This window comes from Oncorhynchus nerka, linkage group LG10, assembly GCF_034236695.1.
Source record: "Oncorhynchus nerka isolate Pitt River linkage group LG10, Oner_Uvic_2.0, whole genome shotgun sequence".
NCBI classification, from domain to species: domain Eukaryota; kingdom Metazoa; phylum Chordata; class Actinopteri; order Salmoniformes; family Salmonidae; genus Oncorhynchus; species Oncorhynchus nerka.
In genome coordinates, this window is record NC_088405.1 from 34,700,304 (window position 1) to 34,715,160 (window position 14,857).

The 14,857-nt window shown below is 40.1% G+C and overlaps 2 protein-coding genes across 3 annotated transcripts; one reads left to right on the forward strand and one right to left on the reverse strand.

The window, feature by feature from the left end:
• The first annotated feature begins 624 nt into the window (after positions 1 to 624).
• Positions 625 to 9,135, forward strand: apmap (adipocyte plasma membrane associated protein). Of its 2 annotated transcripts, none has more exons than XM_029669661.2 (9): positions 625 to 877; positions 2,075 to 2,191; positions 3,103 to 3,218; positions 3,867 to 3,959; positions 4,384 to 4,503; positions 4,767 to 4,941; positions 5,188 to 5,322; positions 6,332 to 6,524; positions 8,232 to 9,135. In XM_029669661.2, the coding sequence occupies exons 1-9, from the start codon at positions 786 to 788 to the stop codon at positions 8,439 to 8,441; spliced, it is 1,251 nt and encodes a 416-aa protein (XP_029525521.1). In that variant the 5' UTR covers positions 625 to 785; the 3' UTR covers positions 8,442 to 9,135. The 2 variants fall into 2 exon arrangements, with proteins under 2 accessions (XP_029525521.1, XP_029525522.1); XM_029669662.2 differs by lacking the exon at positions 625 to 877 and adding an exon at positions 1,082 to 1,175.
• Positions 9,136 to 9,981: 846 nt separating this feature from the next.
• LOC115135212 (cystatin-F-like) lies at positions 9,982 to 12,675 on the reverse strand. Its single transcript, XM_029669663.2, has 4 exons — positions 12,520 to 12,675; positions 11,344 to 11,507; positions 11,043 to 11,165; positions 9,982 to 10,821 (listed from the first exon to the last, which is right to left on the reverse strand). Exons 1-4 carry the CDS (start codon positions 12,557 to 12,559, stop codon positions 10,735 to 10,737), a joined length of 414 nt encoding a protein of 137 aa, XP_029525523.1. The 5' UTR covers positions 12,560 to 12,675; the 3' UTR covers positions 9,982 to 10,734.
• Between the last annotated feature and the right edge of the window lie 2,182 nt (positions 12,676 to 14,857).

Sequence of the window (14,857 nt, forward strand, 5' to 3'; positions counted from 1 at the left end):
CAGTCCACAGAATTATCTTTTTTTTTTTTTTAAATGTAGCCAATTTATTAATTACAAAATTTGTTAAAAACAGGCGAATATATTGATAAAAGTCACCTTGTATTAGAGAGGTTGACACTGTTGTCAAAACGTCAGGCCAGGGTAAGCTTACACTAATAAACACAGCCATTATTTTAAGTGTTTCTAAAATCCCATAGGGGAAAAAGATATTGTGAAAAAACGATTGGAACAATCTCCTTGTTTGAATGCTTGGTTTTGGGGGTATTATGACTCGTACTGTGGTACTCTATAGACCACGCTTATCCCTGTGTTCTCCTTGGACCAATTTAGACCTTCCTCAGATCATATGACCAAAGACGGTGGCTAAATTAAGATCGTTAACTCAGGTGGTAAACCATTTGAAAAAAGGCGGTGGCTCTCCATAGACTCCAATGCGATAGCAGCAGGGTCTGGACTTCCGTTAAAATAGAAACAATGAGGGAGTGGGATGTCTCGCTTCCTCTTTCGTGTTTGATATGACCTTTTAAAAAGGTCTGTAGCGCACACTCCACAACAGCAGGTGGCGTTGAATATCAATGATTAGAGACCGCACCTGTCGTCTGACGTAGAATAAAAAAATGCGTATTGCGTAAAAACTGCCCGTCGTTGAATGCTGTAGCTATCACTACGATGTCCTGCATGTGTCTGTCTTTACAAGCAATCGAATTATCAACCTTCTCATGTAGCAAGCTGCTTACCTGAAACCTAATTTTTGGATAGAGTGATAGTAGAAGTCTCATTTCAGTATGAATGAGCCAGAAGGACTGCGGTTCAGGAGGCTGAACAGACCACAGATTATCACAGACGAATTACAGGAACCCCAATACAAGGGCACCAGGTAAACTAGCCTATTCTAAATAATAAACTATTCATATTAACATCAGATACTGCTTTTCTTGCTATGTAGTATGTATTGCCTTACGCACAGATGCAGTCAACCACTGTGTTTCAGACTGCATGATTCGCATTTCCACTTGCTAGCTGATGACAGATGCAGAAGAAAACACAATCCATTTCTAGGTCAGTTTTCCACTCACTGACAGGTAACAGTGGATGAATTACTTTGCATTATGCGTGCATGGTATGAACCAAACCAGTCAGCGGAGAGAGCATTGGCCAGCATGCGCTGAGTGACGGTAAGGCTTATTCAGGTTTTTTATCGTAGATGCATTCTCTCTGGAGAAAAATATATATGCATTTGCATTCTGTGTGTATGTTTGTGTACTGCATCATCCACTGTTGACCTGAGTTGACCTCATGGATCTCTTCAAACACCCAATTACATATTGATATTATTAAAACTGCAGTTTGAGATCTGGAAATCTGTTCAAAATACCCATTGATTCTTGAAGAATTTCACTTAGGCCTATGATTCAGGAGTTTAACACAGCAATCAAACCTGTATTTAACCAACAATATAAAGGTTATAAGCCTACTCCATTGTTTACAAACAACAAGAACATAAGCTATGTACAGAACCACTCAAAAGTTTGGACACACCTACTCATTCCAGGGTTTTTCTTTAGTTTTGCTATTTTCTACATTGTAGAATAACAGTGAAGACATCAAAACTATGAAATAACACATGAACTCATGTATTGACCAAAAAAGTGTTAAACAAATCCAAATGTATTTTATATTTGAGATTCTTCAAAGTAGCCTCCCTTTGCATTGATGACAGCTTTGCACACTCTTGGCAATCTCTCGAAGAATCTAAAACTATTTAGATTTGTTTATAACGCTTTTTTTTGTGAATAATACATGATTCCATATGGGTTATTTCATTGTTTTGATGTCTTCACCATTATTCTACAATTTAGAAAATAGTAAAAAAGAAAGAAAACCATTGAATGAGTAGGTGTGCCCAAACTTTTGACTGGTACTGTAAAGCATTATAATATGTATCATGTGGATGTCAGTCCTTGCATCTAGAGGTCCCTATGAATTTGAGAGGTTACATTTCCTCAGCCTCATCCCTCAGCTCTATAGAAAGGAATCGGGCGGGTTTGATTTATCTATGTTTTGTTTTTCTCAGTACCTACAGTGGAAAGGTATTCCGTGTGACCCTGGTGACCCTGGGAGGATGCCTGATCCTTCCATTGCTTGTAGTCTTTTTTCTGCTCGAGTCTCCTATTCACCCTGAGCTGCTCAGGTGAGATGTCAAGAATTGAAATCCTTCACTCTTTTTTTTTCTCCTGGTCTTTTGAATCATGTTAACTAATAGCTCAGAAATGTATGGACTTCAAGGAATGTTTAGACTAATCAGCTTTACTGCAAAATACTTTAGTCAGTCTGCATAGTCAACATTTCTGCTTACTTTTCAGCTTTTGGAAATAGTTTTGTGGAAACTGTTCTGTACATTTCTACCACAAGTCCCTCTCACAGATGTTACGCCACTGAATGACTAGGCTTCTACTACTTGTATAACAGATTATGTATAAGATACATTGTATAACATGCATACGTTAGTATGTAGAATGGTTTCAATCGTCCCTAAGCAATATAGTTCATCATGTAGTGTTCTGATGCAAATACAAAATGCTTAGCCAAACATGATCTTATATCACTAATTTATTCATTTTTGATTGAGGAAAGATTGATAAGGCACTCTGCTCATAGTCTGAATTTACGGGTGCGATTTCCTTTTAGGCGCCTCCAGTCAGTTCAGACCAGTCAGTTCAGAATCCCCCTTGTCCACTCTTCTGCCACAACCCTGATCTCTCCACAACTGTATAGCCGTATTTCTCCGTACTGCATTCTCTACTAATGCTATTAGATTGAGTGATTTGCTGCCCCAACTTGCACAGTGGCTGATCTCATTTGTCACCCGTGTCTGCCTCTCAGAACAAATAGCATGCGACTCCCTGTCCTCATTATAATTCATTTCTAAATTCTGCATCCACAGTTAATGATCCATTCTGAGGTCTTGGGGCCAAGGATTTCCTCTCTCCCTTTTCTCCACAGCACTAGGCTTCAGGGTACAGGCTAGTCTAGGGCAAGGGTGTTGATCAGTGATTCATACTGATTCTGTTTTCTAATTTCTTTTCTCTTGTTTTTTTTTAGCCTCAATGAGCCTCCCCTTATGTCTGGGTGTTACGAGCCCAACGTTAAGCTGAGGGAAGCACAGCGGCTGTTTGAGGACCAGCTTGTTGGCCCAGAGTCCATTGCCAACTTCGGAGGTCAGTATGGGGGTAAAGCATTCCAGCTGGAGTCTCGCCACATGACAATGTCCTTCACCCAGTTTGTTTGGGCTTGTGTAATGTATGGTGTGACCACAGTAACGCAGCCTGATATATCAAAAGTGATAGGGCAATGCAGTCTGGATTGCAGACACGCTGTTGACCAATAATAGCAGATGTTTATTTTTTCCAAATGAGCTATGATAAGCGTGGTCTTATCACTGGCCACTTTAATAATGGAACACTTAGTCACTTTAATAATGTTTACATATTTGGCATTACTCATCTCATATGTATATGTTCTACTCTACTGTATCTTAGTCTATGCTGCTCTGACATTGCTCTTCCATATATTTATATATTCTTAATTCCATTCCTATACTTAGATGTGTGTGTATTGTTGTGAAATTGCTAGATATTACTTGTTAGAGAACATTTTAGAACATTTTATTTTATTTCTTAGTGACAGATGGATATTTGAGATGACACATATATTCACACATGACATGACTTGTGCTTGACTGGTATTCCTCTGCAACTGTTTTGCTTTTCTGAGGTCATAATGGTGAACCGTGTCCAACATATTGCCCTGGCGTTTTTTTTTCAGTTTCTAAATGCTAATTGTTATTGTCTATCTCCTTTCTCTAGATGTCATTTACACAGGTACGGCTGACGGGAAGATAGTGAAGATTGAAGGCAAGAGCATCACTGTTATAGCCAGACTTGGCAAGCCACCGTGTGGTAAGTGAGCAAGGACTAGAGCTGTGATTGATTCCTCACTCATTGCGTTAGACCTGATTTCACAAGCTTTAATTTCACAATGTTGTCTCAACATGACATGATTGAGACAGAAATGACCCAACAGTTCAATCATAAGCAACTCTTAGCAGTTACATTTCACACATGCCTTTTTATGGATTGTTTTTATACTTGCACAACAAGGATGGCTTAATGCACAACAAGGATGGCTTAATGCACAACAGGCCTAGCAGTGTGGCTCAAAACTGAAATGACATGTCAAGAAAAGGCCGAGCTCGAACTCGAGTATTTGCTCATATTAATCAGATTAGACTGTTCAAAATGATTGAAATAATAAATAGCACCCAATAAATAAGGAATTACTTCAGATACCTCATATCCACTGGGATTGTGTGGTATGTTTTAGATGGATCCCGTGAGCAGGAGCCTAGCTGTGGACGACCCCTGGGTATCAGAGTGGGTCCTAACGGTACCCTTTTTGTAGCTGACGCCTATCTGGGGCTGTTCGAGATCAACCCTGTCACAGGTCAGCAGCACACACAGCCAAGGGCAAGCTTCTACATAGCAATGACTCTATTTCCTTTATAGGATATATTTTCATATCAGTAATGTGACATAGACTGCTTTTTTTTTTGCGAGGAATTAAATATTTGTTTTTGAATTTCCCAACAATTTCACCTTTTACTCAGTATAATCAATTTCGTTGCATATAATATCTTCCAAATAAAAGTGTGGTATTATGCAAGACATTTTAGTGATGTAACTCTCACTCCTTGACTCATTGTAAAGGTGAGGTGACCAACCTGGTGTCGGCTGGGCAGATGGTTGGGGGCCGGAGGCTCTCCTTCGTCAATGACCTGGATGTAACACAGGATGGGAGAAAAGTGTACTTCACAGACTCTAGCAGCAGGTGGCAGCGCAGAGATTACCTTCATCTCATCATGGAGGCCACAGCAGATGGACGGTAACTGTTACCACATATTTTAGGGAGAGCTTTGAGCACATTCTAATAGCAAGGTCTTGTCTCCTTTTGTAAATAGTTTATATTAATAGTTGATTATAGATTTTAGATCAGTATGGAGCCTTAAAAGCAAGTGTGTTCATACATGATGTGGGGACCTTTTTTCATTTTTAAGAAAAGGAACCGTTTATGAAGACAACAACCTAAAGTCTGAGAAAAGCTGTCCATATGTAACCCTCTGTCTTTCAGTGTGTTAGAGTACGACACAGAGACCAAGGAGGTAACCGTGTTGATGGAGAACCTTCGTTTTGCCAACGGGATCCAGCTTTTCCCTGATGAGGAGTCTGTGCTGGTGACTGAGACTACCATGGCTAGGATTCGCAGGTACTGTAGTTGATCCTCCTGAGCAACATGACCAGCCTTATTTAACTAATTCACTGAACGAAGAAATGCTACCCACAGGGGATGCCCCCCCCCCGTATCTCTCTCTCTCTTCCTCCTTTGGAACGATCTCATGTTTCATCAGATGCTAAGTTGTTGTGGTGGCCGCTTTTTGAACGTACTCAAAGTGCTCCCACAAGGTTTTTTTCTTCTTCTCTGGTTTTCATTATTTTCCTTCCACCGTAACAATATTTCATGGGTATATTTCGCCTTTGTAATATCACACTTTTTAAAACCTGCAGGGAACACAGTCAATTCTCCCAAGCCTCACCTGGATAAATGATGCAAGCAGACTGTTGCCTCTGTAACGAAGCCCCTTCACCAAGCTGCCTGAGTAGAAAGACAAAATTAGCTTGTCCTTTCTTTTGTAGTAATGCTAGTGTGGGTAGAGGGGGGAGAAAGGGGGAGGCAGCTCCTTCCTGCTGAATTTGTTTTGGGGGTGAGGGGGAATGAGTGGGAGGGAGGTGATAAGTCTTTGTTCGTTTCAGCCTGTATGGTAATACAGACTGTTTGGGGACGTTTTCTATTTGCTGACCGTGCAGAATGGAAATCAGTAAATTGATTCCTTGAAAAACGGGGCATTATTTTGTATTTATTTGAAATGTTATTTTCGGTTTTCTCAGCAAGTAGGGTCTTTCCTCCCTCCCATAACTAGTTTATAATAGTCATAAGTCATTTTTCTTTTGCTTTATCAATGCAGGCAGTTTGCTGAGAGAAATACCCTGGTGCTGCTGAAAACTCTGAATCTGGGTGGTCTTTCCATAACACAGACTTCAAAATATTGTGTAGACTTCGTACAAGAGTTTTATTTGTATTTTTTTGTCAAATGTTCTGAATTGTTTCCCATAATACCTCTGTCTGTCACACATACCGCAAGCATGAGGCAATGGACTTTCTTTCCCTCATCTCCTGAATTTCCATTCAATTGACTGTGTGTCTGTGTCCCTCCTAGGGTCCATGTGTCAGGTCTAAATAAAGGAGGAATGGACACATTTGTTGACAACCTGCCTGGTTTCCCTGACAATATCCGTCGCAGCTCTTCTGGAGGGTACTGGGTGGCCATGTCAGCGGTGCGGCCCAACCCTGGCTTCTCCATGCTGGACTTCCTGTCCCAGAAGCCCTGGATCAAGACGCTCATCTTTAAGGTAGATGATATTTCAAGACGTGATATCATATGGTGTTATATTATATAAAACCAATAGCTTTGTGCATTTACATGGAAGTAAAAAATACTACAGGGAGAACAATTTGCATGTCCAATTTACTGTGACTGAGTCTGGTATTCATTCCTGTTAGTCTGATTTTTTTCGGTGTTTTTGCATACAAGGGTTTACAGTGCCTTGCAAAAGTATTCATCCCCATTGGTGTTTTTCCTACTTTGTTGCATTACAGCCTGTAATTTAAATATATTTTTATTTGGATTTCATATAATGGACATACACAAAATATTCCAAATTTGTGAAGTGAAATGAAAAAAGTTCCATGTTTCAAAAAATTCAAAACAGAAAAGTGTTGCGTGCATATGTATTCACCCTTTGCTATGAAGCCCCTAAATAAGATCTGGTGCAACCAATTACTTTCAAAGTGACATAATTAGTTAGATTGCACACAGGTGGACTTTAAGTGTCACATGATCTCAGTATATACAGTATACACCTGTTCTGAAAGGCCCCAGAGTCTGCAACACCACCAAGCAACTGACAACATGAAGACCAAGGAGCTCTCCCAAACAGGTCAGGGACAAAGTTGTGGAGAAGTACAGATTAGGGTTGGGTTATAAAATAAATAAATATCCGAAACTTTGAACATCCCACGGAGCACCATTAAATCCATTATTAAAAAATGGAAAGAATATGGCACCACAACAAACCTGCCAAGAGAGGGCCGCCCATCAAAACTCACGGACCAGGCAAGGAGGGCATTATTAATCAGAGAGGCAACAAAGAAACCAAAGATAACCCTGAAGGAGCTGCAAAGCCTCACAGCAGAGATTGGAGTCCATAGGACTACTTTAAGCCGCACTCTCCACAGAGATTGGCTTTATGGAAGTGGAAAACAAGTGGCCAGAAAATAAGAAAACATTTTTGGTGTTCGCCAAAAGGCATGTGGGAAAATCCCCAAACATATGGAAGAAGGTACTCTGGTCAGATGAGACTAAAATTGAGCTTTTTGACCATCAAGGAAAATGCTATGTCTGGGGCACCCCGAGAACACCGTCTCCACAGTGAAGCATGGTGGTGACAGCATCATGCCGTGGGGATGTTTTTCATTGGCAGGGTCTGGGAAACTGGTCAGAACTGAAGGAGTGATGGATGGCGCTAAATACAAGGAAATTCTTGTTGGAAACCTGCTTGTCTTCCAGAGAACCCATCCAACTTGAAGGAGCTGGAGCAGTTTTGCCTTGAAGAATGGGCAAAAATCCCACTGGCTAGATGTGCCAAGCTTATAGAGACACCCCAAGAGACTTGCAGCTTTAAACACTGCAAAAGGTGGCTCTACAAAGTATTGACTTTGGGGGGGTGAAGTTTTCTTGTCATTTTTTGTTTTGTTTTTTTGTCTTGTTTCACAATAAAATATATTTTGCGTCTTTAAAGTGGTAGGCATGTTGTGTAAATTAAATGATACAAACCCCCCCAAAAATCGATTAAAAAAAAAATGCCAAGGGGGGTGAATACTTTCGCAAGCCATTGTAGGATCTTGCCAGCTGGAAACTTGCCTAACAAATATTAAAGGGATACACACACCTCATTCATTGTGACCATGAGACCAGTTTGTTTGTTTATGTGTGATGTTGTCTATTTCAGTCGTTTTGGTGCTATGACTTATTCCTTTCTCCCTCCCTCTCCCTGCAGCTCTTCAGCCAAGACATGCTGATGAAGTTTGTGCCTCGCTACAGCCTGGTGATAGAGCTGCAGGAGAGCGGGACGTGCCTGCGTAGCTTCCATGACCCCCACGGCATGGTGGCGGCCTACGTCAGTGAGGCACACGAGCACGACGGCCACCTCTACTTAGGCTCTTTCCGCTCCCCTTACCTCTGCAAGCTGGATCTCAGCAAGGTGTGAGCTGAGAGCTGAGCACAACCACTTTCTCAGACACGACCCATATATGAGACTGCTGTCTGCCTACCTAACACCTCACTACCTAGTCTGTTTTCCAGTAACAGCAAATACATCAGAATTGAAAAGAATGGCTTCATGCTTGATATGCTGCATTTGCATTGCTTTTCACCAGCTTCAGGAAAAAATGGACTAGTCTTCATTAAGTATCTGCACTATTAAGGCGCATTTGACTGGGATGCATATCCATCCTTTCTAGTCTTATCAGCCTACAATTAACTATTAACCCTTTAATTTCTGTTGACAGTGCATCTCAGTAGTTTCTCAAGGAATGTTTTTTATTTAACCAAACAGTCTTTGGGCCAAATAGTTTGCCCAAAAATCCCCATGTAAGTACATTGTCTTTCAGGTCTGTGTTTTAGGTTGTTGAAATGTGCCAAATTTGTTCTTATTTTTGTTTTGTTTGTTTAAACCATTCAGTATCTCAACTTTTAATTTCATTTTTGCACTAAGCTCTCATCTCACCCTTAAATATAACTGACAATGTTATTATTGTACTTGGAGAATTTCAAAGAGTTAATTTTATCAGTTGAAATACACACCGAGTATTATTTTAGGAGTGCCACTTTGAACTGATTTATTTTGTGTATATTTAGAAATCCAAGATATTGTTCATCATAATAAAGGTGATGCAAAAAGATTCCAAAATAAGTATGAATCATTTCCCCTTGTTGTGATACATTTCATCTGCTTTTGTATATTGCACTGTCAACTACCTTACGTAATGTAAATGTTTTGCTCGATGTTGAATGCTGCTGGCCTTCAGCTGAGTTTCCTTTGAATTAAAACAGTAATGTTTTAAAACAGGCATTTGTCTAATATGAAAAACATGGTGCCACATTTCTACAGTTTGTTTAGCCACTTACCAGTGTTTACATACTACTGCCATAAAAGATTAGCCTGTTACTGACCGACTACATGTCTTAAATGAGAGAAACCAGTGTCGGTGTACGCCTCAGCAATGTATAGTACAGGAGACCTCTACATGAGAGCAGATCGAAACCCGCCCCTGCCTCCGAGCCAGTGAAGCTCATTAAAAGAGAGTGCTCAGAGCGCTGCATCAAAGAGGGTGTTGGGAGCTCTGAGAGGAGAGTGCCGACCCCAAGAGCCGCCAGCTGCTACAGTTGTCAGCCTCTTCTGCTCTCTACTTGCTCCTCAAGATCAGATGCTGCTGCACTGGTTCCATAAGAGCCTTTGAATAATTAAGGTGTATCACAGACTATTAGACACAAGGTCAGGGTTCAGGTCACTGAGTGCTGAGGAAGAATGATAACCCTAGCTGTTAAACCAGCCCGGTGGAGCAAGCCTTCAGATGGACACTGTAGAAGGTTTATGTTTACATGGGCTTATATAATCGTGCTTGGTTGTCAAATCCTTGTTCATAAGTTTTTTTTATTTTTATCGGAGCTTGTTGATTAGAGTCTGTGCAGACCCTAACTCAGGCCAAAACGTGATTATTTATAATTCGTTATATAAATTGCAAGGGTCAAAGCAGTATACAATTTTATTATGGGATAAAATACAAGGTTACTTGCCTTTCAGTTGTTGTAGCTGTGTAAGTTAGACTTGAAAGGCCTGAAAATCACATTGCTACTCAAGACATGGAAATTGCCATTGTTTGACTATACGTTAAAGTTCACTATTTTACAACTTGATGTTAGATGGTTCCTCACCCTGAAAGTGGTCTATGGGACAAGAGAAACTGTAATCCATGGTTCCGTTTTCTTTAAACAGCCACTACAAACTTCAGCTAACCTGAACCAACCCCAAGCTAACAATCAATTGAAGTGATGGAAGATTTTTTAAATGTCCAAATTCAAATCAACTCCATATTTGTTCTGATGTTACTTAAAGGTGATTTGGCCAGTTCAACAAACAAAAAAAACATGCTCACATGACCCCATCACTTCCATTGATTGTTATCTTGTAGTGGATAAACTTAGCTGAAGTTTGTAGTGGCTGTTTTAAGAAAACTGAACCGTGGATTACAGTTTCTCTTGGCCCGTAGACTACTTTCAGGGTGAGGAACCATCTAACATCAAGTTGTAAAATAGTGAACTACTCCTTTAACGTATAGTCAAACAATGGCAATTTCCATGGCTTGAGTAGCAATATGATTTTCAGGCCTTTCAAGTCTAATTTACACAGCTACAACAACCGAAAGGCACCTAAACCAGTTTAGTAATTTCCTCAGAATATTGAAATGAGGAAGGATTGGGTTTCATGAAGAAGTGGAAGGTCAGTCAGATGGACTGCAAACAAAATAGGTTGTCTTCATGAAGCGGAGCCAAGGCATAGTCCAAACCTCAAAGTCACAGTGGAATGTCTGAAAGACAAACATGCCCTCTATTAAAAATAATAATCTACAATGTTATGACTTTTAGCCATGATCCATTCCACTTGTCAGCCAAAATGAGTGCTGGTTTTTACCCAATTGCTATACATACAACTTCGACATACTGTATCATATTTAAATTCAATCCACACTGCGGTTCTTCCAACATTTGTTAATTCTGCACTAAAAACATAATGTGTACCGTACAATACCTGCTGTAACAAACCATCTGGTTGGAACTTGCAGTTGGCCAGGTCTGCTTCTTTGTGCCCCTTTTTGAGGCACACAGTCCGTGAGAGGTCTACTTCCAGAATGTATTTGAACCCCTTCACAAGCTGTAACAGAAACAGAAAGCTTTGTTGAACTGAAAACGTTTATGCCTCGCTGGTAAAGTCCAACTACAGTATATTGTGAACCATACCATATGCCACACATTTTATATATGATCACTAACAGGTTTTTTAGCCAAAGAGGTTCAGCATGAAGGTCAAAGTTATTGTCTGCCCCCCATACCTGTCTTTCTGCTTTCTCAATTGCAGATGGCTTGAAGAGAAAAGCATCATTGGTCTGGTTGTTAAATGAATAGGCCCCGTGAAGCACCGCCTTTAGGACCCCCTTGTTATCCGTGCTGATGTTATAGGGAGAGCCAGGCACAGACGTATACCTTTGGCAACTGACTAGAAACAAATAAAAGTGCTTACTCAACACCATTCACAAATGTTTGTTAAATTAGAGTAACAGTCTGTTTACACTCCTACAAACAGTAAATCATTTTTATATATATATTAGATTTTTGTATTTAATGCTTTTAGATCACAACAAAATCACAACAAAATAAATATACAATTTCCCCCCTGCCCCACCCCAAAACAAGTATAATAATTAGCCTGAAAACAAAACATAATAAACAAAAATATTTTTTAAATAAGCAAAACATAAGTAAACAGGCCAACAATCAGTATATTGAATGGCAATATAATTAGTAACATGAGACAGGTAATTGTTGACCCTAAGAACTAATACTAATGAAACATTAAAATAAACAAGGTATCCATTGTTTGGTGTTGGCTCGGGCAGTGGACATGTACTGTACCTGACGTGTTATTGTTTTCATTTATATAGACCTACTTGTTTTTTGTTGGTTGTAACTCATCTACGTGGTGTTGACATCCCTATCTAAAATGCATTTTCACAGTCTTTGCGCGAGAAACACGCACACACGCACACACACACACTAGACTGTGTGCTACTACTGACAGTCAGAACGGTAGCCAAAGACAAGTGGCACACAATATATTTTTCTCATACTGATAAATAGTCAGTCAACATGAGCAGAGAAATCTGACTCCTCATAAACAAACTGAAGCCAAGCCATAAGGGCCTAACCCGAACACGATCACAGAAATCAAGCAGGATATAAATCCATTACATTGCATAAGAATGATCATTAACTGTCATGCATTGCTACTGATCAAATAGGCACTTCTTTATTTTAATGTTTCGTAATAACAGATATTGGTGTAGTTATGTTATGGTAAAGTAATCAGAAGTGTTAAACTGAAGAAGTTGACAAAATCCTCAGATCCTCAGAAAAGCAAGACAACCAATTGGCTTCACAAACATGACACGCAAAACTTCCAACTTCAATTGAACACACACAATTTCATCCTGTTAATTAAAAGAGCTTACCAATTGAGCACAGGCACAAGCCAGAGAAGAGCAGAAGCATGTTGCCAATACCTGGAGCTTTCTCAACACTGTTCTGTTTATTTTACTTCCTGTAAGGCAACACATTCACCACACATTGCAGCCTAGCAAAACTTATCATAGCATCATTATGAAGACAGCAGAAGACAGCAGAAAGGAAGAGCCTGGGTTGGTTGACATCACTTCCTGTGTTAGTTGAACTGAAAGCCACAGAAGTACTACCAACAGTCCAATAGGAGACTTTAATCTGAAATGACCCAGCTAGCACATAACGTTCTGAAAATCATATGTTTCTAGAGTTTGGTAAGAGTGGGGTTCTCCTATGGCGATTTTGCATACAGCCGTCCCACAACTTTCTAGGAATGGTAGAGAATTGTTGCTTGTCTTTGGAGCATTCTTCACAAATTTAAGGAACTTGACAAAATAAACATTATTATCTTGGTATTTCATTACTTTAACAAAACGTTTCCTAAGAGTTCAAACATGGTTATATTTAATGACATTTTTGGTAATGTTCTAGAAACTTTTCCCAAATGGTTTGACATTGGACATTTTCTAAAATAGTTCAGAGAACGTTAAGAAACAGTGTTCTTCTGTGGGAATTTCAGTACTTAAGCATAACATTTCCTACAAGTTTCCTCATGGTTCTATTTAAAGTCATGTTCTCAAATTAAAGTCATGTTCTCAAACAGAAACACTGTTCTTTTTGTTCTCCCAAATTTCATGGTATCCAATTGTTAGTAGCTACTATCTTGTGTCATCGCTACAACTCCCGTACGGGCTCGGTAGAGATGAAGGTCATGCGTCCTCCGAAACACAACCCAACCAAGCCGGGAGGGATATCCTTGTCTCATCGCACACCAGTGACTCCAGTGGCGGGCCAGGCGCAATGCACGCTAACCAAGGTCGCGGCGGTCATGCATGCTCCGAAACACAACCCAACCAAGCCGCACTGCTTCTTAACACAGCGACCATCCAACCCGGAAGCCAGCCAATGTGAAACACCGTGCACCTGGCGACCTTGGTTAGCGGGCACTGCGTCCGGCCCGCCACTGGTGCGCGATGAGACAAGGTTATCCCTACCAGCCAAACCCTCCCTAACCCGGACCATGCTAGGCCAATTGTGCATCGCCCAATTGGCCTCCCGGTCGCGGCCGAGCCTGGGTGCGAACCCAGACTCTCTGGTGGCACAGCTAGCGCTGCAGTGCAGTGCCCTGAATAGTCTTCATTTCTCAGAACAAGAATAGACTGATGAGTTTCAGAAGAAAGATCTTTGTTTCTGGCCATTTTGATCCTGTAATCGAACCCACAAATGCTGATGTTCCAGATTTTTTATTTTTTTATTTAACCTTTATTTTACTAGGCAAGTCAGATAAGAACAAATTCTTATTTTCAATGATGGCCTAGGAACAGTGGGTTAACTGCCTGTTCAGGGGCAGAATGACAGATTTTGTACCTTGTCAGCTCGGGGATTTGAACTTGCAACCTTTCGGTTACTAGTCCCATGCTCTAACCACTGCCGCCCAGATACTCAACTAGTCTAAAGAATGCCAGTATTATTGCTTCTTTAATGAACAGTTTCCAGCTGTGCTTAACATAATTGCAAAAGGGTTTTCTAATGATCAATTAGCCTTTTGAAATGATAAACTTGGATCAGCTAACACAACGTGCCATTGGAACACAGGAGTGATGGTTGCTGATAATGGGCCTCTGTAGATATTCCATAAAAAATCTGCCGTTTCCAGATACAATAGTCATTTACAACATTAACAATGTCTACACTGTATTTATGATCCATTTTATGTTATTTTAATGGACAAAAAATGTGCTTTTCTTAAAAAAATAAGGACATTTCTAAGTGTGCATGTAAATTTCTAAAAACCTGTCTTTGCTTTGTCATTATGGGGTATTGTGTGTAGATTGATGAAGGGAAAAAACTATTTAATACATTTTAGAATAAGGCTGTAACGTAACAAAATGTAGAAAATGTCAAGGGGTCTGAATACTTTCCGAATGTACATTATTTGTTGTACAAATTACCACCAGCAGGTGGTATATGTAGCTCGCTTTTGCATTGAACTGACAAAAATAATGTATTATTTTCCACAAGGAGGTAGGATCCAGATGTTGTTAATTAGAAATACATGTTGGGAAATGGCACAGCTTTAGCTCAACTTTAGCACTTTAACGATTACACTGAGTGGGGGAATCAGGGTAGGCCATGTCAGAGTGACTTAAATTGAGACATTTCTGTTAACTATACCCTGTAGATAAATCTTTGCATGGAAACAGAACATTTTCTGTCTTCAGGATTACAGCC